This window comes from Pezoporus occidentalis, unplaced genomic scaffold (assembly GCF_034315485.1).
Source record: "Pezoporus occidentalis ecotype Australia unplaced genomic scaffold, CSIRO_AGI_Poc_V1 ctg4, whole genome shotgun sequence".
NCBI lineage: Eukaryota > Metazoa > Chordata > Aves > Psittaciformes > Psittacidae > Pezoporus > Pezoporus occidentalis.
In genome coordinates this window covers 6552429-6578097 of record NW_026915724.1, presented here as the reverse complement: position 1 = coordinate 6578097, position 25669 = coordinate 6552429, and the positions used below count along the sequence as shown (strand labels likewise).

The following is a 25669-nucleotide window of genomic DNA, read 5'->3' as shown; positions in this document are numbered from 1 at the left end:
GGAGTTACTCTTATACCAGCCAGGTTGGATGGGGCCTTGAGTAACATAGTCTACTGGAATGTGTCCCTGACCATGTCAGGGGGATTGGAACCAGATGATCTTTAAGGTACCTTCCAACCAAAACCATTCCATGATTCTATGATTCTATGACTCCATGACCTAACAAATATTAGCAAATACAATATAATTATTATACCTGGTAACAGATATTGCCAGTTTGTACGGACATTGAACAGCATACTTATGTACTGGCATTTAAAAGTATACAACAGAATTAGTAAATTACAGAAATACATGTACAATGTGTATATAGAGAAAACCAAGAATCTTGCTAGGGAAAAGTTTCTTTATTTGTTTAACAGGCTAGAGTGGAGAGTGCCTCTCACCTTCCTTCTTTCCTCCAGCTCCTGGAGAAGGATCATTTCAATGTTCTCAAGGTTTACTCACCCCACAGGTAAGCCAGTGAGTATAACAAAGGAGACCCTGTCTCTAAATTCCATTTAAGTACATATATGACAGTGGAATACTGTCTTTTTTAATTAATTCATATATTCAGAGGCTAAACTATGTTCCAATGAAGTCAGCTATGGAAATTGAGAGCTGAAAATGTATTTATTTCAGAGGGATACATAATTATATACTTCTAGTTTGCCCTGTCTATTTTAAATTACTTTATGCAAATCTCATTTTCAAGGATTATGTATAGAGTAAAATTAGATGAGCCCTTAAATAGCTAATATAAAATAATTGTGGAATTATTGTGTGTGCATAGCGTGCACATAAGACCCAGATGTTAATTAGTAAATCAGGTTGATTTAGCAAATAAACTTCTGATGAAAAACTGAAAGGAGAGACAATTGCTTCCTAGAAAGTTATTGTTTGTACTATGAACTCACTGAAAGGGAAAAATTAACATGGCGAAAAAACCTTTTATAAAAAAACGAAACACCAATTAAGTCATATAAGTAGGAATTCATTGGTCCCAGAATCCAGATTTACACAAAAAGATGCGTGTGGACTGTGTGATGGTAAGGCAGCTTCATGCAGTCAAATCTTAAACTTGCATCTATCACTGCATTTCACCTGACAGTAATAAAGATAGTGTAGTTTGCATCAGATGCAGACCTAGTTCCTTTGCCCTTCTTTTGAGGGATACAGCTGGCTCCAGAAGTTTAAAAAATTCAGTCAGCCTATAGTTTCCCTGAACCATAATTCCCCTGGTGCATCCCTCTGAATGGATGCTGTTCATAGGCTTTATCCAAATGGCAGCTTTTCACTCTGTGGAAAATGAAAACTTGTGTTAAAATATTTCAGCTTTGTAGACGTAACAAAAGAAGGGTTTTTTTTTTAAATTACAAACATAATAACTGTCATTTAGGTAAATTCTGTTATTTGGCATCAAGCAGACAAGTCAGTTTTGCCTTTCTTATGAAAAGCTGACATTTAATGCCTGAAAATAGGTGGAAATGAGTGTGAATTACTCAGAGAAAAATATTGCCTCTACTAAAGCCAACAACAGAAACTTTAGAACAATTGCCTGGAACAACCTCTCATCTCAGCCTACAAGCCCTATTCAGGCCTTGGCAATGTCTTCATTGCTTCCCAAACTCATGTTGATTTCAGTGGGAGTTCTGAATGTATCCAGGACAGGAGGTACTGCCCACATTTCCTACTGTGGCAAAACCTGCGCCATGACCTGTGATGGTTTATCTACTGATCCCCAGATCCATTATCTGCTGATGGTTTATCTACTGATCCCCAAAATCTCATTCACCAGGACACAAAAGCTGAGTAAAACATGGGTGCAGCAAGTGCTATGAGAGTATTTCAGACTATCCTAGCATATAAAACCCTTTGGTTGTGAATAACATAGCTGATATCAGGGCCATCTTTTAAAAACCTAATGCAAAACCCTCAGCAAGCAAAGCAATCCATTCTGTACTCCATTTCAGATGATAAAAATTCAGCTTTGTATTTTGAAGGACTTTTCTATATAAACATGTACATGGTGGCAGAGCTGGAACATTTTTAAATGGTGATGAATGGAGCATTGAAAATGTTTGTCATCATACATCTGCAGCTGGACACCTGATAAGCTGCTCTTGGTTTCAGTGGGAAAAAAAACATGTTCACTGTTGTGCCTATTCTCATCAGGGAAATGTCAGTAAAAACACTCTCAGTGTATCTGCATCCACCTAAAGAAATGCTTGACCAAAAAGTATCTTTTATTACATAGAAATACTCTGAGGATAGGAAGAGCTTGATTTATTGTGTAAACACCCTTTATCCATCTTTCAGTGGTTGTTTTCAACAAGCTTTGTTGTAAACTCCATTCTTGCAAACTCCACTGCATCACCACTCAAGTTTTTCCGTATTAAAACTGTAGCAATGTTTATTTACACTGAATGGTTCAAACTGAATGACTTACTGACCTGCAAACAAGAAGAAAGCTTTACTACTTGTCAGCTTTGTATTCCTGTAGTTAATAGAAGAGACAGTTGCAAAGATCTTGTGCTTTCTTTCTAGTCTGGCAATTCCTGGCTGTAGGGACATAGTAGCATGCAGTAGAGCAAAAAATAAATACTTTAAAAAAAAGAAAAGAAGAGGTAAAGACAAAAACAAACCCCAAAGCTGAGCTGGAGTCAGTCTGTGCACTCATGTTTTCAAAACTGCTTTCATATTCTCAGGGCCTTGAAGGCTCTACCAGCCCTGCATGTCCCTGCCCACCCTCCAGTCTCCCTCCACCTTGCCCAGGGCCCAGGATCTCATTTCAGCCCCCTAAGGACCATCAGCCCCTGCCCTAGTGATGCCTCAGCAGGGCTGGTCTCCAGCACCCCATAGCCCTGCCTCTGTGGACATGAGCCCAACCTGTGGGCTGATGTCCTTTCCTAGCTAGCATCGACCTGTCCTCATCCCCATGGGCCTGCCTGGCCACTGAGGGGCTGTGTCTGTCCCTGGTTACCCACACTGGGCCTAATCATTTAAAACACTATTTTAAAAACAAAAAACATTATTCACAATGAATATATAGTTCCATTCCATAAATTACTTGCATTTTAATGAAGAATACAGTTTCCTAGCAGCAGGTGTTAACATCGAAATGAAAAATTAGACCATTATATTGTGTATCTGCCTTCAGAAGGATAAATTGAAAACAGGATTTACTAAAAACACTGATAATATCTTGATACTCTCATTTGTCTTTTAGGGTATATTAAATTTCATGGGGTTTCTAGTTTGCTTGAGGTATTTCAAGACTGCTTGGGGAATACACAGTGGAATGTTTTTCTAAGTTATTACAACTGTATGTCTGCCTAAAGTGTGACCTGTTGATAGCTGTATGGAGGTATATTTTGATACCTGTATTCTCTCTCATTCTGGGAAAACTTAAAAAGTAATAACAAAACTTCTGCTTCCCAGTCTTTCTGTATTAAATGTCATAATTAAAGGTGAAATCTGAGGCCATGGGAATCTGTTCTTAAGCTCTGATTCCGCAGGCACTGAATCTATTTATTAATCTCTGTACAATGTCTAGCGCTACTCTCACTGTTTAAAATCGAGTAAATATACAAATACTGCCAAGGTTAGGGTTATCTTATGACACTCTTACTCTTTTTTATCAGTAATTTCCTCTGAATAATATTCATGAGCCAAGATGGCAAGGTCAGGCTATGAAGGAAGTGTTTCTCCTATCATCTGTGATTATTATTGTAGTCCAATAGGCCCAGTTAACAAAACACAGCTCCTTACACCCAGGTCAGTGACCAGGTAAGTTTGATGCAGGTTAAGGAAACCTCCAGCACAGGCAGACAAGTAAATGGCTTACTAAGTGAATACTATACAACGTTAAAGAGCTACAATGACAGCCAGATATTATGGATTTCATTTTGTCTTCTCGGTATGAGATCCTTTACAGATGGTTTTAGTTCCTAAAAGTGAAAATGTTCATATCTTTGATTCTGAAGTACATAACCAATGAATAAACCTATATGAAAAGTCTCTACTCCATAGTGTAATATTTCTTACAGGTATTTTGATGCTCTTTTTCTATAAATGTGAACAACCTTGGTTTTCTGCTTTGAATGCAGTGGGATTAAAAACACAAGCTCTGATGGCCTACAGTTATTGCATTAGCATAAGGAATTACACAATTATGTCAGGGTATGGCCATGTCTACATGAACATGTCATAAAGCTTTTGAGTACATGCTTTCTATTCAAGTGCACTAAATTTGCATCCATCCATACAGCCATCTTGCTAGGAATTAAGCTAGTCCACATGGCTTTTAGTGTTTACACCATTTTCTTTTTTACCTACTTGGCATGCACAGTGCTAGATTAGGGCTGTCTTCATTAGGAAGACGGAAATGAGTTTCTGTGGTTATTTGACTATCGGCTTCTTCATGGGTAGAGAAAACTAAGAAACAGTCCTTCCACTTTACTTTGTACATTGCATTATTCATTTTATTCCCTGATATGTTCTAGCAATCCTATGGCTTCTCATATCCATACTTCATTTTTAACCTCCTTTTGACTCAGGTTCTGTCTTGCTATCTCTCCTATACCCAGTGCTTTCAGCTGTAGAGTGATTGCATCCTAACTGTGGAGGTAATGTTCTACAGCATTCTCCTGGTAATAAACTTTTTCTTTTTTTTTTTTTTTTTTTTTACAGCTTCCTTGACCAGGTAATGGTTTTTTATTTGTGGAACAGTATACTCAGGAATAAATCTGCTTTACACAACTGTCCTTTTCATTTTGAGATCAGTTTTGGTTAGCCAGAGGGCAGAAATTGCAAAATACCTCAACAAAACATTAGAGATTCATTGAGCTCTGAAACTTCTCTCAGTTGTCATGGTTTAACTACCACTTCCCATCATGCTTTGGATTTGTGTTGGAAACTCTGTTGATAATTGAGGGATGCTTTAGTTACTGCTGAGCGGTGCTTATACAGAGTCAAGGCCTTTTCTGCTCCTCACACCACCACACCAGCAAGTAGGCTGGGGGTGCACAAGGAATTTGGAGGGGACACTGCCAAGTAGCTGAGCCCAACTGACCACAGGGGTATTCCTTGCCATGTGGTGTTATGCTCAGCATGTAAAACTGGGGGAAGAAGAAGAAAGGGGGAGATGTTTGGAATGGTGTTTGCCTTCCCAAGTAACAATTACATGTGATGGTGCCCTGCTTTCCTGGGGATGGCTGAACACCTGCCTGCCCATGGGAAGCAGTGACTGAATTCCTTGTTTTGCTTTGCTTGCATGTGCAGCTTTTGCTTTACCTGTTAAACTGTCTTTATCTCAACTCATGAGTTTTCCCAATTTTACTCTTCTGATTCTCTCCCCCATCCCACTGAGGGAGGAGGGGTGTGTGTGTGAGCTAGAGGCTGTGTGGTGCTTAGTTGCAGCAAAAGTGAAACCAGGACAGTAGTGAAGATGGGAATATACATAATTTATAAGGATAGGCAAGGATGCAAGTAGTTTGGGAAAGGGTTGGATTTTTTTTTTTTTTCTGTTTAGATATCACCTCTAAGACATACTTTTACATGCTCTGAAAGTTACCAGCTCTGGAATTCAAATTCAGTAACAGGAAAGTTGGAAATTATGAAGATGGGTGATTTAAACTGACTATACAAAAATAACCACTATTGGCTTTCTCTTTTTTTTCCTGGTTCTTACTCTTTGTTTGATTTGTTTTGTTGTTGTTTTGTGTTTTTTAAAGGAATTTTACGTCTTTTATAGCCTGGAAGACACCTTGAACACTGGTTGTCTCTGAAACAGCAATACCCACTTTTTTCTGCAGGTTGCTGAAACAATAGCTAGGGCAGGCGAAAAGTGCTTTGTTTATCTTACCCACTTCTCGAGACAGTTCTCCCTCAACAAAGGGGTTAATGTCAGCTGCTATCCTAGTACTAGAAGGTATCCCCTTTCTTGCGAGAAGAAAAAGTAAGGATTTAGCTACTTCTAAGAAGAGCAGTACTCCTGGGGAGAAGTAGAAAGGGAAGAGTTATGGACCTCGTCCCACCCATGTACAAGCAGGGGTCGAATATGTTGAGTACAAGTAAAATCTCTTCAGTGCTAGGTCTTGTCATTTAATTCATCTGGTTCCTTATCCATCCTGCAGTTATTACTATTAATCTCTGTATTATTGGGTTTAACTAAAAAGATCTTGTAGTATATTAAATACTTCAGTGGAGTCCAAAGAGATGATACCTGCTGTAAGCCCTCTGAATATAAAACTAATTATCCATAAAATTTACCAGTTCAGCCTGTCACAATGTATTTTTGGCAGCTATCACCTTTTTAATTTACTTCCATATCTTCAGGTATTCATCCTTCAAAATATATATGCTCTCAGAGCATGCAACTTTAATAAAGTTTAGCCCCAGGTAGAATTTGATCTTAAAAGCCATACATAGAAATATAAATCTCAGGCTGTTTTACTGAAGTTTTGTATACTGTGCAATGTGGGTAATATTTTGCACTCCTCACATACATACTTACTCAAATACATATCCTGGATGAGCAGAATCTGGTTCTTACTTGCCTCTCTTTTGTTCCCTCACTTTGGTGTAGAAAACTGCCTTAATGCTTTCCTACTTAAAAAGGAAGTGGTAGAATAAAAAGCAGCTTTCCAAATCTAATCTCACACGACACTATTTCACAGTAGTTTTGTAATTATCTGACTACTGCCATAGAATCATAGAATGGTTAGGGTTTGAAGAGACCTTAAAGATGAATAAATTAAAAGCTGGATATAGTCTAGGGGTACAATACTGTGTATTTCATAGATATATTAATAGGGTGTCTTACTAAAATGCCTTGAAGATGGTGTTTTTTTTTTGGTGAGGGCAAGCTTCAGTGTTCTTTGGCAGAAGTCTGTGTATCATGGAAGAGCAGCTGGTAACAGGCTGTACAGAAGCACTGTTTGGTGAGTGGAACATGCCTTAATGCCTGCAAAAAATTAATCTGATTTATCCATACTTTGCTGGAGAGAGAAGAAAAAAAAAAAGTAGGTGACACTTCATCCATGACTTAAAATATTTTTTAAGACACAGTGTGCATGTTTATGCCCAGTTTATGCCCATTCTTTCTCCCCAAAACATTACCTGTCTACGACCAAAGTGCATATATAGATGTAGGGACCACAGTAGAGCTCCACTGATCCTACTTCTCCCACCTGTCCACAGAGAGGCTCCTAGAGAACAGTGGTTATCCGTCTCCTGGTAAGCAGCAATTATTCGCAACTCTCGGAGTCCATTCACCTCTGACAGGAGATTCTATTCTTAAGGTCCTTTCCAACCCTAACTGTGATTCTATTCTACGATTCTATGTAGCCGGGGCCGAGCTCCTCTCCCCGGGTGCCCTTCCCAGTTCAGCCCCTCAGGGGCAGCAGGAGCCGGCGGGCTCTCCTGGCACAATGGGAGGGAACCCCCTCCCCCAGCACCTCCTGTTAGCGGCCGCGGAGAGGATTAAGCAGCCGCAGCGCCTGCCTCGAGCACCCGGGCTCGCGGAGAAGCCTGCTCGCAGCAGGGAGCACAGGGCGGGAAGCGGCTCCCTGAGGTACCTCCCGCCTGTTACCCTGCCTGGCTGCCGCCCCAGCACCCGCCGCTGGCACAGCGCAGGCCGCGAACTATGGCCCGCCGCCCGCACCCGGGCTTCCCCCGGCCCGCCCAGCCCAAGTCCCTTGAACTTTCCCCGGGCGCTCGCAACAAGCGGCCCGCTCTGGGCTGCCCCGTCCGCCGCTGCCCGAACAGCCCCCGCCCCTCCCGGCGAGTTCCCTCTCAAGCACCGCCTGTCCTCAGAGCCTCCAGCATCCCCGTCACCCGGGAACCCCCTGCGCCTCTCCCCTCCACACCGACCGCACCCCCCTCCGCCACCTCCCCCTTCCCCCCCGCCTCCCCGCACGCGTTCCCTCCTCCCGCCCCGGCCCGCACACGCCCACCCTGCCCCTTCCCCAGAGCCAGACCGGCGCCGGGCAGAGCCCCCCGCTGCTGCTGCTGCTGCTGCTGCCGCCGCCGGCTCCTCTCCCCGGGGCCGCCCCGACCTCCGCACGCTCCTGACCCCGCCGCCGTGGACAGACCCCCTCAACAAAGGAGGGGAGCCGCGCGTCCGCCCGCTCTGTCCGGATGCGGTGAGCCCGCCGCTTCGCCTCGGCTCGCCTCGCTTCGCCTCCGGTGCCGCGCCAGCGCGGGGGGGAAAAAGAGGAGAAGCGGCGGCGCGACCAGCTGCCACCATGGGCTGCTGCACGGGGCGCTGCACGCTGATCTTCCTCTGCTCGCTGCAGCTGGTGAGTGCTGACCCGCCCGCCCCGGGGCACGCTTCTGCTCCGCGGGTGCTTTCCCCATCCCCAGGCAGGGAGCGGCCGCGGAGCTGTCCGGCAGCGCCCTGTGCAGGCGTGCGGGACGGCGGGAGCGGGGCCCCCGGGACTCCGTGAGTTTTGCAGCGCGGCGCCGGAGAGAGCGGCCCCGCGGGTGGGGATGTGGGGGTTGGGGGCGGCCGGGGCGGGCGCTCAGCTGCTGAGCCCGGGCGGCTGTCAGCGCTCCCTGCTTGGGGGAGGGAAAGAGACACGGAGAGTCCCCGCCCGCCTCGCTTCCCGGCGGTGTGGTGCTCGCTAGTGCCAGGCAGGGACTTCCCCGTCCTCCGAGCCCAGGGCAGAGGGGTCGGTGACCCCGGGGGACGGTGGCGGCGGGGTGGTCGGTGATGGGCGCTGCCACCGCGGGCAGCTCAGCTCCCCGGTCAGCCCTGCTTGAGGAGGTGTGTGTGCGAGCAGCGCCGTCACCGCCGCCTCTTGGCTTTCTCTGCTGTTCTTAACCTTTGTGCGAGCGGTGTCTGCCGGCCCTTTGCCGCGACTTTTCTTGGGATTCTTTCCCTCTGAGTGAATGTTCCTCAGCGTGCAGGCGGAACAACACAGCGGTGCATCTTATTCTCCTTGTTTACTGAAGTTGGCATATTTGTTTCAGAGAAAAGAGTTGTTGAGACAAAACACTGCCAGACAATAATACTCCATCCGCTGCTGCATTAGCCGAATGATAAAATAATGCTTTTCCTTTAACAGTAGTCCCTGGGTCCCAAGAGTGTTTTAAAAGATTTTTCTCTTTTCTAGTGACTCAGAGTCATCATTTTGCCACATGATCTTTCTTATGAGTGCTGTTCCTTCTGCGTGTCGGTAAAGAAGTGGGATGCAATTATTGTTGATTTATTATTTATTTCCTAATCCTTTGCTAATCTTTCAAGTTTTCTGTTCAGCACTTTGGAATCTCTTTTGTTTCAGGGGTAATACACCTAAGTGCAATGCGTGCAATTACTTAATTTGAAGACCCTCGTTTGTTTTCAAGGCTTTATGTCAGGTCTGTGTGAACTGGTGTACGTGCCTCCATTGTTTTCCGTGCGAACCTGGACCTCTTTAGACGTGCTTTAGTGTGGTGGAACTAAGTGTGGTCTGAGTGCTTCAATGGCACAACCTTGCCAAAAAGCACCGAGGATGTGTGATTTGTGCTTTCAGCATGAGGAAAGCTTTGTTTCTCCATTTCTGGTATTTTTACTTTTCTTGTTTTGCAGCAGTTATGCACATACTGTCCTGTCGACTGCAGCAGACTCACTCCTGATTTACTTCAGTGCATGTGGGAGGGGAAACAAACCCTTTTCCTTCAAATATATCTCTCTGCCTGTTATGAAGGTTATAATAACTGTATTTACTATCCTGTAGAATTACTTGGAGGCTATAAAAATTGAAGTAAAATGTGAATAGCCACTATAATCTGCAGAGAAATGCATATAAAGTCTTTCAGAAAAAGATTCGTATTTTATAAAAGGCCTCTCAGATGATGTTAACAACTTCTAAAACAGACTTTAATGCACAGGTTTTTTTGAATGTACTTACCTGTTTTATAATAACGTTCCACTGTCATAGTCACATCTTTCAGGCACTGGTAAATGTCTGTATGCCACAATGCTTTAATTGTAATTTATTTCCATTTAGAAAGTAAAGCTGTGGTTTAGATTGAAGAAGTCACCTGGTAGAGAAGGCCTTAAAGCTCAGGTTTTTCCATTGATTTCAGTGGTGGTAGCCTTTGGTTTATGTCTGTGGAAGTTGTCACCACAGGCGGTTTTAGATCTTTTTCTAACATCATGAGTGTAAAGCAGGTAAAGAAAAACTGCATTCCTGAACGTTAGTGTCATTAAACGAGGTTTTATTTCACCTTGAATCCATTTATGGAGGGGTGAAAGAGGTGTTACTGGCTGTGGACATCGTTTAGATGAAATGTTACAAACCCGAGGCACCTGTGATGCTGATTTGTAACATTTCAGAAGTAGAGATGATTTACAGGACTTGAGGAAAAACTTTAGGAGACAAATGGTCAGGTATTCTAAAAAAGGAAGTTGCTCATTTAGGTCATATTCTGGTTATGTCAGAAAAGGGCTTGGGAACAGTTCTGGCTTAACCTTAAGACTAACTTTTAGATTTCAACTGAGGAGGTATATTCTGAAACACAGTTGGCAACACCTTTCACAGCAAAGGTGCTATAGGGGTTCTCTTTGGTGTAAGGTGATACAAACTAAAAAAGCTAAGTTCCTGGAAACATGTTCATTCCAAAGATTTGATTCCTGTTCTGAGGAAAGACACAGTATTTAGCAGCCTCAAAGCAGTTTTTTGGTTCCTAAAAGCTGTCATCTTCTCAAACTAGGCTGCACGTTTATGTATTTCTGGAATGAAGAGTTACAAGGTGAGAAGAACAACAGTTACTACATGACAGTCAAGAAAATACCATTTCTCGATAATACATTAAGTGTATTAACTTCAAGAAGATTTGTTTGTAATTTTCAGTGCTGTTTATCAGTTTTAGAATGTGACAATACCAGTTTTCCGTTATGTTTTGATATATGAAAGTGTTTATTTCTAACAGCTTTTGCATTTTATAATAAACACATATTAATGTTGAATTCAGTAATCCCAAGGACAGTCTGTAGTTAATCTGTAGACAGTCTTTTATTGTTTAAGGCCTTCATTTTAAATGTGAGTCCATATGCTCCATCCCTGGTGGTGTTCAAGGCCAGGTTGGACGGAGCCTTGGGTGGGATGGTTTAGTGTGAGGTGTCCCTGCCCATGGCAGGGGCATTGGAACTAGATGATCTTAAGGTCCTTTCCAACCCTAACTATTCTATGATTCTATGTGTATGTAATATTGGGATCTGAAGGAAAATCACAGAGGCAGGATGCTAGGTGGCACCAGTTCAGGAAAAGCTGTTAGGTGCATGGTTTCTTTGAACTTCTGCAGGTGGATTCTGCTTCTGAAAGCCGGGGGAATTTTGCATAAGGAGAACTACATTGTGACACTCCCTCTCCCTCCCCTCCCAAAAATAAACAACCAACAACAAACCCCAATGATCTTGCATTGTTTTGCTCTTCCTAAGCGAGGCATTGTCATATGCCATTTCCAAAGTTTTCAGTCTAAGAACTCAGAAGTGTATGTTTATCCTTTTGTGCATAAATCTGTCATCAAGACTATTAGGAACTATCTATACATCAGGAAAATATCTCATAAGGAGATATGAATCCTTTGGATTACAGCCATAATTCTTCAGTACTGGTGCCATTAGAAGTTTCAGGTGTTGGCCTTGTCTGTACTAGAAAATTAAAGCAGCTGCCAGAGAAGGTGCCTGTGCTAGTGTAGCCACCATGCCATAAAATACTGTATCATGAAAATGTTTGGAAAACAAAACAAATTCAAAAAATATTGAGTTCTGGAAGGGGTAAATTGGCAACAAATTGCAGAGAGTTTTAGCTGTGTGAATCCAGTTGATGTTGGTATGTGTCACACAGTGAAAACCTTCATGCTGCTTTGAAAATGTGTTCCTGAGAAACTACCATTGCGGGATAATTTTAACTTTTCTAGTAAGTGGATTTTTTTGGTACCTAGAAGTGTACAGATACACAAAGGCAAAGAACTCTAAATAATAGAGATCATGAATGAGATTTTCAAAGTAGTAAAGGGAACATTAATGGAAAGTGCATAGCTGTGTCCCTTTCATTGCTTTAACAATCTCATTACATGTTTTTATCCTTGAACTTCCTTGCACTGAGTTCATTGTATAGGTCCCGATTTAGAAGTGTGTGCTCTATCCAGTATAGCTTGTGTAAAATAGCCTGTACCCTATTTAACTTCTTACTTTCCAAATAATTCAAGTGTTAGCAGACCACACTGAGGAATTATTTAGGTGGAAACACAGCTTCTGCGTATTAATGTTTTGCCTAGTGATTGTTTGGGGAGTGCAGCTGGCCATTTTAACAGACCAAGCTCCTCTCGATATTTCGAAGATTTATGTTTGTGATTGCCATTAACATTAATTATACTGATGTATGTAAGTAAATCCTTACGCTTGGAGATGAGACTATGTCCATTAGACCAAATGATAATGTTTTATCATTTGTTACTGTACATGGTGGAATTCCAGCAGTTATGTGGGGAAGTGATATATGGCATGCATAGATTTTAATCTCATTTTAAAATGCTTTATAAAGCTGGAAACTTGTAACTTATGATTTTGACTCTTGGTGCTTGTTTGTTATAACTAACAGACAACAGTTACTCAGTTAACAGCAGGGATTCGAGGGATTTGATACATTTGAAAAAGTAAACTCTTTGAAACAGTAAATTACTGCATCTTTTTATGTTGGCAAAAGAATCACTAGCCCATTGATCTGGAGATGAAACATCTGTCCACTGATAAAGGAGGAGGAAGTATGATGGAGTGCCTGTTGTACTTACTAGCAGGGGTGGAGGAAGCTTGGGATTTTAGCCCCAAACAACGCACTGGTTACAGGATGTTGCCCTTTCGGCTAAGACAGCTGAGGTGGGAATGATATTTTGCTCTGATAACTCAAACAACTTCCCCAAAACTTGTAACTCTTGCTGGTGGCTGTGCCTAAGAGTCTGATACACTTGTTGTATGGGTGTATAATTGCACTGAACATTGAGATCGGAAGTAATACACTGTATTCAGTAGAAAGAACTACTTGAATTAAATCTTTGCCGTCCAAAAAATGCACAAGACTATAATTTTTGGGACCTCTCTTACCAGGGACAAAAGAGGAACATCTAGCAATAAGTGGTTTTCAGTTTGCAGTTTTGGTTTATTTTACAAAATGTTTGGGAGATACCTGTTAGCACATGTTCCCACTGCATCAGGAGTGTAATGTTTAACCACTCCATGCACCAGAAATTCAGCCTCACTAGTGAAATCCCCTCCTGCCAAGGCTGCCCGTAAGTTGGGAGTTCAGATCTTGAGGAGCCCTGAACAGAGGTCTCTGAAATTTCTGAACTGGGTGAATTTCTTAAAGAAGCCATTCGTTTAAGGCTCCCTTCACCACAGCAGGCTATTTTTCTACAGTTCTTTGCTGCTCTATGGCTGGTGGTCAGTTGTCATACAAACATTTACTGAATATTTGTACAGTGGTGAAATAAAAGAGCGAAGTCAATGGATAATAATGACAGTTCACTGGAAATTGGGAATTATAAAGCTATTTTTCCTGTCTATAAGATCAGTAAGTTTTGGAAATATTTTAAGAACATAGGAATATGCTTCTGATCTGTTGCTCTTTCAAGATCTGCTACATTCTGCCAGGACACAATTCTTTGGACTAGGAAACAAAGATTGTGTTTTTTGAAATCATTGATATTCAGAAAGATAGTATTGTTTGATCTAAGTGGAATTTGGGCAGGGCTTGCAAAACTTGAACATAAAATGTCTGTTTATGTTTACGTTTGGAGATCATACCAGATTGACTGCACTTGCAGTTGATTAGGTGGTGGTTAAATCTTGCTGATTTTCTGAGGTTTGGTTCTGAAATGAACATTTGTAAAACTAAGTAAACTTAGCTCATGAGTAAATTAAAACCCCAGGTGAACATAGCTCTGAAAAACCTGATCTAACTGAAGTGTATCTGATGCTGAATCTATCCCTGCTATGAGTAAAGGTTTTATTAGATGACCTCCAGAGATTTCTTTCAACTTAGGCTATCCTCTGATTATATGATGTTACCAGAGCATAAGGAATAGGGGCCTTTACTTCTTTATTAGAAGGGTTTTAAAAATCCACAGTAACTTGGGTTGTTTTGAAATAGTTTCTTCATTTGTCGTGGGCATATAACTGTGAAATATGTTTGATATGGCAGTAAAAATCCTAATATTTAGTTGTATCTCTTGGTATCAAACTCCAGTGTTAAATTCATTGTGAAATACCTGTATTTCACAAATAATAATTTTGTGATACAATATAACATGTTGGATCTTTTGAAGTCATTAGTATTGAAGCAAAATATATTTTATTCATTCAGACCTGTAATTAATTGCTAAGCAGTCATTCTGGGGCAAAGAGCCTTTTCTTTCTATCTGTACAGGGAAATGAACTGCACATTTTTGGTTCTACATGAGTAATACAAAGGAGCAGTAATAAGTGACTGTGTGACTCTGTGGTTCAAGAGATTGATGATATGACACAGGGTTTTTCACCTCTAGGTCACAATTTGAAATTCACTGCAAGGTAGGTGAGAGCAAATGTCATTATGAAATGTTTATGTGAAATGTTAGCAGTCTTGATTTAGTGTCAATATAAGATGATATCTCCATATTAGCCCTAATTTCCACCTTTTATGTTATACTAGGAGGGTCAAGGTTGGTGGCCATGGTACTGTGAAGATGGAAGTGATCTTTCTGCCAGTGTTTTCTTCAGGTCATCTTTGCAGGGGTGTTGGCAGGAGTGTAGTTTGCACTGCCTTTGCTTATATTGGACATAGTGATTTTGCTAGGGATATCAGTACAGAGAGGCATTTGTAAACTTTGTGAGTCACATTAAATCACAATGAAAAACAATGTTAATTGTATTGTTTTTATGTAAATTTAATCTTTTTCATTGGACAGAAAGAACATTTATTACTTCTTTTTGTTTAGTACATTTTGCCTTGAAAATAGAATTTGGGTAACAGGAAATGGAAAAAAAAATCACTTTGAATCTTGACGCAGCTCAAATTTGTCTATGTTATAACAGTTTTCTCCTCATCTGTCAAGAGCTGTCAACGCATACCTTCCTAAAGGGTATGCCAGCGGGTTTCAGATCATACACTGCTACACTTGGCGAGACCTCCAATTCCTTGACAGAGCAGAGCCAGCAGCTCTATTACAGGTTTTAATGTATCATGGGCTTTTCTAATTTATCATATGTGACCAGTGAAATCTTTGTAATCTAGCTATAAATCCGTGCTTTTGATAGGTCTGTAAAAAACATTGGTAAGCTGGATTTAATCACTGTTCTCTGATCTCAGGAACGTAGAGAGTGCTTAAGACCCTGGTAATAAAAAGGTAGTGAAAGATTTTATTTTAGTCTTTACTTTTTACTATACTTCCTTATCGTCTTTTCTTCAAACACAGCCATACCTTGCATGTAATCTTAGCTCAGATGGATTTTTTAATGCTGTGGTGATCTGGGACTTGTTCTTACAAGTTGCTGAACGCCCTCCACCTCTCATTAAAGTTGCTGAAAGTCATTCTTTTACATAGAGGCTCTTTATAATAATAGTTTCAAGCAAAAGCAGCAGTGAATCCCTTCCACCTAGAGAATGCCAGTATTACAGTGAAATGAAAGGGAAAAGAGAAGTTTTCTGCTTAATACAATAAGCATTTTCTGCCAGGCAAATATCCCTCACAGAAATTAACATCCCAAAGTAGCAATATTGAAATTTTTATGAAATACAAAAGGAAGATAATTGTAACCAGTTATTTATGTTGAGAGTGACTCTTTTGAATACTCACAATTGGTTCTTCCACAGATCTCTCCAAAGGAAGTTGAGAGAAAAGGAGTTTTATTTCATCACTACAGAAGTTTTGGCTGAGAGTAGGTATAAATATATATATATATATATATATATATATATATATGAGCATATGCTTCACAATGAGCCAAATGGAACTTCCCTAAGGAGGGTTTTGACACACACCAAAGAAGCTACAGATAAAGCAAAGCAAGACTAATGATTAGCAGATGAACCATGAGCAGAAAAGTTCTGAAATGCTTTTATAGTGAAGGAGATTATGTTGGGAGCATGGGAGGAAAAGTGGAGAAGGGTGTATTTAGATGAATGTAAAGAATGTAGAACATGGAAGCCCTCTTCAGCAGACAGATAAAAGTTGCCTTTGTGTGTGGGAGGAATTCCTGTCCAGGGTTTCACTGAAAACAAGATTTTGTTTGTCTTTTCTAACATGCCACTGCTCAAAAGTCAGTTTCTCACTACTCTGGCACAAAGTTCTTATGTTAGTGTCAGACATTTTGAATGAATGGACCCAAGGAAGCAACACCTTTATGTTTAGTCAGTGTTATTATGATGATATTTTCTAGTGAGATTGGAATGAATGGCAGTCTTCCTCATTCAGCTTTAGTTTTTGCATTTGTTTCAGCCTAGGAATACTCTGTGGTGTTCTGGGAATGTTGCCAGAGGGCTTCAGTGCCCTTTCGGCAGATCCCAGCAGCACATATCAGTAAAACGCTTCTGAAACTTGGGAACATGCAGCAGAAGCTTGGCACAAGCCACGGTGGAAATGAGTAGACACATGAATTCTTACCAGCCTTGTGCATCCCTACAAAAGAAACCTCCCACCCCCACCAATTAAATGCAGATTAAAAGATGGACTTTGAAAAGCTCATAGTATGTCTAAATGCATTTCAGAAACAGGATTCTATTAAAATGGAGTGCATAAAGAAAAAGCCTTTTGGAAGTTTAGTCTCCGCAATCAAAGAATAAAAAGCTGAAGAAGTCTAAAGCTGGAAAGTGTAGTGCATTATAATGCAGGAATAGCATCATAAAAATACATAGTTCTACCTCTGCATGCCAGTTATTTATTTTTTCCTGCTAAAAGCTTGTTGTACATTTCTACTTCAGAGTGAACAAGATGTTTCATTTCTCTAATAGTATTTTTTCATGAACTGACTAGACATCATCATGGTAAGTGTATTTAGAATTTAACTGGAACAGAAACCTTGCTGCTCCTACAGACTGAATAATTTACTCCATAGAAACCTGACAAAACCTCTCTGCCCTCTAACACAGGTGGAGCTACTCAGAAAACTGAAGAGAGATGGTTTTCTCATGAAGATGCCCTGAACTACTGAAGATTCTTTAATCAGTCTATAGTCAGCCAAATGTACATTTGTAAGATGCCTGTGTTAGCGTACCCATTAACGTGCATTCAGGAAGCCTTAAAAATTCCCATATTTGGAAGATATTTTTGCCATGTTCCTCTGTTAACAGTTAATTCTTATGCTGGTGAAAGCTTCAGGTTGGTGTTCAGCCCCATCCTTCTGATAAACCGTTTCTTTTCCCATCAACGGGAAACTCTTGGCTCAAGTGGCTAGCTGTGAAATGATATGCTATTTCCATTTTCCCATTCTTCTTTTTCCTTGACCCAAATGATCTGTTCCCAACTCTGCACCCAGCTATTTAAGAACAAGTTTCTGATCTTCATCTGTTCTATCAAAGTAGGATTCAGACCCTGTTCCCCCCAATCCCAAACCAGTCAAGACTGTTAAAATTTACTTGTGGCTGTAAATGGGCCTTATGAACGTTTGGTTTAAGATTCTCCTCATCCTGAAGATATCCTTCACTTCTGTGGTTGAGTTCTTCCATAACCTGTGGCTAAAAAACATTATTCTAGAGAGCTGGAGGAAGTGGCAAATGTGTTTGCAGTTACAAATAACAGGTAGAATTCCTTGATTAAAACAGAGTAATTAATGATACTTAGCAGAGCACTTTCAAAACCAGAGATAAATCTCTAGTCTTAAGGATCTACATGTGTATTTATCTAAGTTGTCTTGCAGTGTCATTAAGAAAAAGCAAAGAAATGCATTTATGCTACTGTAGTCAGTTTCACTTTTAGGAAAATAAAATATGTCGTTATGATTAACTTGCATCTATACAACATGAGTAAGATTTCTTTTAGTCGAAGCCACAGTTATTTGGGGTTCTTCACATCACATATAAAAAGGTCTGGTTAGTTCAGAAAAGAAGACAATGTGAATGAGTGATATCTGAAAGATGAACTAGTAGTGGGATTTACTGTAATGCTCTTGTCAGGAGTCGTGCAACAGGAGTGTTGGAATGGAATGGAAAAAGTGCTTCCAAGTCTGAATTTACAATGACAAATTAGATGTATGAATGACAGTAGCCTAAATCCAAACTTCATTCAGATATCACAAATGAGTTGAAGTACATTGAAGCATGTTAGATGCCATGAATGGCTTCAAGTTGTATTACTAATGTATAATTTAATCATAGTGGTTTGATGAAAGCCAAAGCTGACTGAGGTGTGCCAGTAAGTAACCACGAAGTGCCAAAGTTTATTTAAATTAAGTGATGAAGCCTGTAATTTCTCTAAGTTTTTTTCATGAGTTAAGTAGACATCATGAAGTTAAATGTGTTTAGATTTTAATTATAACCAGTTACATCTGTTAATCTGTACAACTGTAGTAAGTTGAATGCATTGATGACTCCAGGCTGTGCAGCTGAGGTGTGGTGTGTGCCACCTTGCACAGCAGTAATACAGGGTGCCTGGAGGCCTGTCCTTATCTGCAGTGTGGAGCAGTCACACCAGGATGTTACTGAGTCCCCTTCAAGTAGGTACATGAACCCTGTTGCTTGTTTTGGTGTGGGGCAGGTGCTAAGACTGCATCCACTCTGATCCACTGACATTTTCTACACACCCAACATTTTTAAAAGAACCATATTGTATGATGGCTGGAGAACAATACTACCTATAGCCCCTGGGTCATCTAGAGTGTGGGAGAAACTGATGTCAATAGTTTCTTTGCATTTTTATATCCATGAAAGGTTCCAGGTTTCAGAGTTCAGCCAGTATGTGATACTTACTTGCACTGGAAGCTGAAGAACTGTTTCTGCAGAGCATTGTGGCCACAAGAGTGTCAGTCTGAGATCTTAGTGAGCAACAGAGATTCTGGCCTTTTCCTTGTCCAGGTAATACTTTCATTATTTATTAATTAGCTTTCCTGCATATTTGTTTCCTTTGGCCTAACTGGCCACATGAATCTCTTAGTTTTCTGTGAGATTTCTAGACTGCAGTTAGATTTCTAGGCTCAACTATTGTTGGTGCACATGCCAAACATCTGGAGTGCTCTAATACTGTTGGGGTTTCTCTCTGTTTATTAATCTCTTGAGAAACCACAGTAATTAATGCCACAAATCTGGTGCTGGGTTTGCACTTTTAAAGATCATTTGAAGCATTTTGCAGCTGAGGTTGGCTCTGGACTATGATGTGTATCTGAGATACACCTTGCCTCAGGTGCTTACAAATCAAAACAGATGATGGAATCAGAAAAGGAAGCATGCAAAAGTTTTGATTTAGGCCCTACAGAAAGTCTCTGGAGTCCTAGTTCAGGCTGTTTTTCTACTTGGCACTTCTTCATGTTTCTGCATGCAGTACCATAATTTCATTTTTTATATTGTCCACAAGTGAGGAGGGGCATGTTAACATTTCAGTAAGCAAGTTCTGTGTATTTGGGTGGTCTTGTAATTTGGAGAACACATTTCTTTTTAATTCTGTACTGTCTGCAAAGTGGTTTAGAGGTGCTAAAATTAATTGCAAAGACAAAAATGTCTTTCTGTTTGAGGAGGAATGTAGTAACTATGGATTGTCTTTTGGAAAGATGATTTTCAGGTGTTGACAGATTAGAATTGATCCTGACAGGATTAGCTCTTCTGCAGAATGAGATTTGCAAATATCAACACCTGCACTCACTGCATACCTTGCTGGGGATTCCCCCTCATGTTGCTGCTTTTGGATACAGGCTCTTGCAGAAGACAGGAGTCACTCTCTTAAGGGTTTTCTGGAGAGCAGCAAGCAAACAAGTGTCGCCAAAATGCTGGAACTGACCATCTACATACAGGAAAGGGATAGTTTTGTGTCAGGGAAGAGTTCTGTTTTCTTTATGCTGATAGATAGAAGCGCTTTTTAATTTGCAGTAGAAGAGCCATGAGTTCATTGCTTTCTTGGTATGTTACCTTTGTCAATCCATTTGTTCAATTTTCAGTAACTGGAATTGGCTAAAAAATTACAACATATTCACTGCAGTAGGAAGAAGAAATCCTAATCTCTTTGGGAGGCAAACCTTCATCTTGGCATGTGCTCTCTTCTCTGAGTGACAAAAGCACACCTGACAGTGAATCACAACTATCTATGCGGAAGAGTAATTTCCAAGGCAGTCCATTTACATTCAATTCTCTTCCTCTAATAGAAAAAGCAATAAATTATGCTGGTGTTTAAGGGGTAATCTCTTTAAAAAATAATAAATTATGAGAGGCATACCAATGTGGCTGTGCTAAGTATTGAGCACCTCTTCTATGGGAGCAAATAACCTCATCTCCCACTGAGAACAGCTGGAGTTATGGATACTTGTGTCCTTCCACTCAGGCATCACTGTCCAGAGGGATTGAGCTGTAATCGAGGCAGCTGTGCCAGTGACTGGGCTTGTAAGTGCAGGCACTATTAAGAGAGTGCCATTAGATGAAGTCATTGAACCACTAGGAAGCCTGCAAAAATGAGTACCCTCTTCTGATCTGAAAAGTGTTGTGCTTGAGAATATACCCATTGGACATCCTCAAGGGAAGATTTCTTTCACACATACTGACTCTGCCAGTGTTACCAGCCAGCATTTCACTAGCATGAGACTTAGCTTTGTAACATTTCATAGATTCCTACATCATGCTGAGTAGTGCTGGTCATTTATTATTAATATGCTCACATTTTTTGCTAGACTAAAAGTACCTTATTATCCATTTTCTCATTAAATTTTCCATTACTTCGAGATGCTTTCAAGGTTTGTTCTGCTCTCATTTTATTAGTTGGGAACAATGGCTTTTCAAATGTCAGAAGCTAATATATGCTGATTGCTGGATAAGCAAGAAAATACCTCGTATTTTGAGGTCATTTTATTATATGAGGGTCTCTTTGAGCCCCTTGCACAGTTTTTATAAAATATTTCCCTTTTTCCTATTTGAGTGCATATCTTTACACAATTACAATTTTGCATTAGAAATACTGGCTGTATGGCAAGATGAGACTTTCTCCCTATGATATAACCAGTGGCACGTATACATAATTTAAAGAACTCTTAAGTTAGAGAACTAATGTTGTGTTTGATTACACAAGTCAATGGAGACAGTTGCACGTTCAGACAAACTAGTTTGCATTTGGGAACCATGGAGTTAGCGTGGTGTGGTGCCTTGGTTAATGAGCCTGCAGAGGATATTGTAGCTAGGTGTAGTACAGTGCTGATGCATCCACAAGGCTTCTGAAGCTGGTCTGTATTCGGACAGGCTGGAGTACAGGCAAAGCAGTCAGACCCACTCTGGAAAAGATACACACCTCAGTAAGATTAATGCTGTTAGATACTTATTCTCTAAAGAGATGATGTTACCTAAGTTTCTCGTCTACTTACATTGAGGTGTTTCATGTTGATACTGATCGAGGAATTCTAACAGAGAGACAAAGGTGTTCAGATGATGTTGTCACTGAACAACCTTAAGCAAAGTTTGGACTCCAGTGATTTCCACCTACTATTTTGATTTCTGGAATTCTGATTTCTAAAACTCTACACAGGAACTGTTGGTGGAATAAACTGTCCCCTTATTATTTAGCTGATGTAGGCCTAATTTTAAGTGCACCACTTTTGCTCTCTAATGTTTAGATTCATTCTTGTGTTACCAGTCATAAGCTTAACACATTAATTGAATTTTACCAATAGCCTATCCTTCTTAGTTGATCTGTTTTAGTGTCATTTTTGCAGGTTATTTTTAATCTTTTGGGAACTCTGAACTGTTTCCCACAGCTACGCTCAAAAGTGGATTTGTGGCCTTTTACTGCCATTGCTGCTAGTACACTTTGCTTGAGGCCAAAGGGAAATTGGGAGAAAGCCAGGAACAAAACCCAGACGCATGACTCCCAAGCTTATGACTTAAGCAGAAGATCACAATTTGTCTTTTATAAGCCTTTCTTGTCTGGTGTTTTAAAATTCTCAGAATAGTTTGCTTTGGAATTGAAGCATTCATGATTTTACATAGCACAGAGACAGATTTTCCTTGGGAGAGTTTGGTCAGGTTACACTTGTCTGTTTATGAGCAGCAAGGGGTGTGGAGATGATACAGCTGAGATCCTTATCACTTGCTTTTTCTATTATTACATCATCCAAACCTCACTTTTTCTATTTCTAGCCTCTGTAAATCCATTAACATCAGTGGAGTTAAAATCATTTATACTTTCTGAATAACAGTTTTAAGAGATGACAGGTGAATACTTGATTTTAAGTGTCCACATATTTGAAAAAACAAATTGCTTTGACAAAATGTGTCTTTTAAAGTATTTCTTTCCTCCACATTTTAGTAAAATGCTTGATAGGGTTTCAGATTATAATTGTGTCACTGGTTTGAAATATATATATTTTAATAGTTTCTCACAACACTGTCTTCATTAGTGGGTTTGCCTGTCTATCTGCCTTGCCTCCTTCATGTTTGTCCTGCTTTGGAAAGTGTGATGATCCTAAATGCAGTAGAACCCTCACAGTTTTTAGCAGGAGGCTGTTGTTACAGGGAAGACACAGAATAGTCCTGTAACTTCTGACATTTCCAGAACATGTTATGTCTTATGTGAAGGAGCATAGAGGGATGTAAGGAAGCAGGTAAGGAAGTTAGGGATATGGCCAACAGAAACATGGATAAGTTCAGAAAATAGTATTTCCTTTGTTATGAAGGAAAAAAAGAAAAAAAAGGAACTTAATATCTAGCCGTGACCCAAACCCTGTTGGAAATCAGTAGAACAGATCTCACTGATTTCACGTTTTGGAGTCAGCCTGCACATGATTTTCTGCAATGCTTTTTGTGTTTTCCTTTTGTGTTTTCTTATTTCATGCACTTAAATGCACTTTATTAATAGAGTTGCTGTAAGAGGCAAAATATAGGCTTCCCTCACTGTGACTTACTGAAAATCTCAGCCATAAATTTGCACTAACAGAATTGTTTGCATGTAGCACTTCTACTTGACAGGGTAGGTACTTTTACTTATGTCTGCAATAGTTGTCTAAAGACCTTTCCAAAGTGTCAGGAGAGGCACATTACTTACATGTTCTTCACCTTTCAAGAGAAGGGAAGAGCTATGAGCCAAACTTGCATTTCAGGGCTGGAACCAACCCTAAAACAGCAGTAGAAAGTAAGAAAACGTAAGAAATGGTCATTTTTCTGAAGAAGATGTAAGACAAGATTTTTGAAGTACACCTCATTTCAGTTCTTAACTCAAGGAGTGGTGTGAACTGGGACTGTGGGAATATCAGTAAGAAAGGCAAAACCTTGTTTTAGAGACACTTTCAGTACCTGAAAGAGTAAAAGAAAACAGTTGCTGAATTATAATCCTAGACCAGTACAGCAGGTTTTGACTTGCTCATAGATCTGCTTAGGAGGATCTCATGGAGATGCACTGAAGAGCAAATGGCCAGAACAGCTGGTTTATCTTCAAGTACAGTGAGAGGGAGGAAGGGTTCTTTAGCAGCAATGTCTCAGCAGTCCACCACTGATTGGATATATAAGAAAGCTGGAAGAGGTTCCAGAGGAACAATTAAGTGGTTAATGTGGATAATGGTAGTGGGAAAGTCCACATATTTGAAGAAAAATAAAAACTACTTGAGTGGCAATTTAGATTAATTAATCTTCAGTATCATGTTTTTTTTTTCTTTGTCCTTGCGTTAGGCTGCTAAATAAATATTTTTGGATCCTCACAATTAATAATGTATGTCTTCTCTTGTGAGTATCTGCTAGTAAATCCTCACAGAGGTATGTTCTAAAGTAATCTTCAGATCTTCCTCTTGGTTGGAATTTAGCCAGGAACATTGCTGATAATATCCCATTGTACTGTGAGGGGGATAAATGTGATAAGAGTTACATATCTGCTGTAAATTCCTAAGGGAAAATCATGGCACCGCTGGACTTGATATTTTCATAGTTTGTTTTTTTTTTTTCCCTAACCCCTCATCCTAATTATTGATAAGTTGAATCACACAGTTTATGCAATTTGAAAACCATATTGTATCTGCAGCATGGCAGTCTTCAGGGGGCTATAGGATTTTTTTCTGCATATTGAGCATAGCATTTTGATGCTACCTCTTACTGTTTGGGGTTCTTTGAAGGCTCAAAGCTCACTGGAGTTTTAAAATATGTTTCTGGTAAGGGCTTATTTTTAGTTATCATCATAATTACTTTATTTTCAGGATGTGCTCTTTTCATTTCAGACAAATAAAAAAAGGCTAGCATCTTGTTAATGACTTTAAGGTCAACATGTCACTCAGCATCCACTCCCTGTGGACCTACAAAACAAACGGTGATGCTGTTCCAAGCACTGCCACAAGCACCAGGTTAAATACATTTGGAATTATCGGTTCTTTGGGATCAAAGTTTCATACATGATCCTGTTGCTTTTCTGGCTGGTGAAAAAACAACCTAAAAGGGAAGTGGTCAACAGAATAAATGGATATGCTCTCTTATTATCCCAGTAACTTGGATCATTCTATTCAGTTAGTGGAGTTCGAAGAGCCCAGTTTAAGATAGCTGACAATTTACTACTTAACCTCTTAGAGTGTGCAACATCTGGCACCATGGTGCTGGAGCTCTGGGGCACATCCATAATAAAATTAATAAGATTTCTATCTTGAGTAGATCAGAGACTATGAACTATGTAAATGTATAAGGTATGCAATATAGTGGTATGTCCTGTATCAGCAATGGTAAGGTGTAAAGATCAAACTTTATACATTAACATGTGGAGTGTATCCATTAATATGCTGGTTTAAGAAGAAGCTACACTAGTGGTCACCTGTTTTTAACAGTCCGTAAATTGCGTTCCCTATAGGACAGCTTCAGTATTAATGGTAGCTCATTGTTCAGCCAGATATTTTAAGAGCTAGAAAAGCAACAGAATATTTGGTAACTACTGATAACAGATCTGTCAGTATTTTTCTTTTTAATCTTCCTTTTAATACAAACTATAAAACTCTTCATGCTGTTGCCAGACAGAGTGAAATATTGCATATTCCTCTACTATGTGATACTATTGTTTTACTTTGAAAAAAATAGAACTAGTAAAAAAGCACAAGAAAATTTTCTTACTTTATAGGAGAAGAATATACCTAAGAAATTATTGGCAGGGAATATTACTTTTATTCAGAAATTCAATTGTGGTGCCTCTAAGAGTTGACATCTCTTGACATACTTTCAGTCTTCTCTGTGGATGTCTAGATGACTTCTGCTTTGTGTAAAGTGACATACTTTCTTCTGTTGTCATATGATATGAATCTCTAGTCTTAATGCATCACAACAGACACAGTACAGGTGGAGAAAAGAAAGAAGACAAAGATGCACAGAAATTCCCAAGAAGGATTAAAAAGCACTATCAAATTTAGTTTGTTTGAATTTTATGCAGAATATTTTAATTGAAAAGAGAATTTTCACCTAGTTTGAAAACTGTGAGTTGTCCAAAAATGTGTCTGTGGTCTAACAGTTATTAAAGAGAAACTTCAGCCATCCCTGTAAAACAGTATGAGAACAGCCTTATGTGGAACAGGAAAACAGAAGTA

General features: G+C 40.0%; 1 protein-coding gene and 2 long non-coding RNA genes across 7 annotated transcripts in view; 1 reads left to right on the top strand and 2 right to left on the bottom strand.

Moving 5' to 3' along the window:
• Positions 1 to 1123: 1123 nt before the first annotated feature.
• On the bottom strand, positions 1124 to 4596 carry LOC134171262 (uncharacterized). The gene is made up of 2 exons (XR_009967564.1): positions 2433 to 4596; positions 1124 to 1278 (listed from the first exon to the last, which is right to left on the bottom strand). It is a non-coding gene; the product is annotated as an uncharacterized LOC134171262 (long non-coding RNA).
• Positions 4597 to 5670: 1074 nt separating this feature from the next.
• LOC134171268 (uncharacterized) lies at positions 5671 to 8105 on the bottom strand. Its single transcript, XR_009967566.1, has 3 exons — positions 7962 to 8105; positions 7102 to 7257; positions 5671 to 6980 (listed from the first exon to the last, which is right to left on the bottom strand). It is a non-coding gene; the product is annotated as an uncharacterized LOC134171268 (long non-coding RNA).
• The window catches only part of NKAIN3 (sodium/potassium transporting ATPase interacting 3), a 355864-nt gene continuing 337630 nt past the window's right edge, over positions 7436 to 25669 (top strand). For 2 of the 5 annotated variants that reach the window (XM_062633312.1, XM_062633315.1), the window contains exon 1: positions 7436 to 8282. In XM_062633312.1, coding sequence (XP_062489296.1) covers positions 8229 to 8282 — 54 coding nt within the window. In that variant the 5' untranslated portion in view covers positions 7436 to 8228. The remainder of the gene's footprint in view (positions 8283 to 25669) is intronic. The other 3 variants (XM_062633316.1, XM_062633314.1, XM_062633311.1) reach the window with 2 other exon arrangements.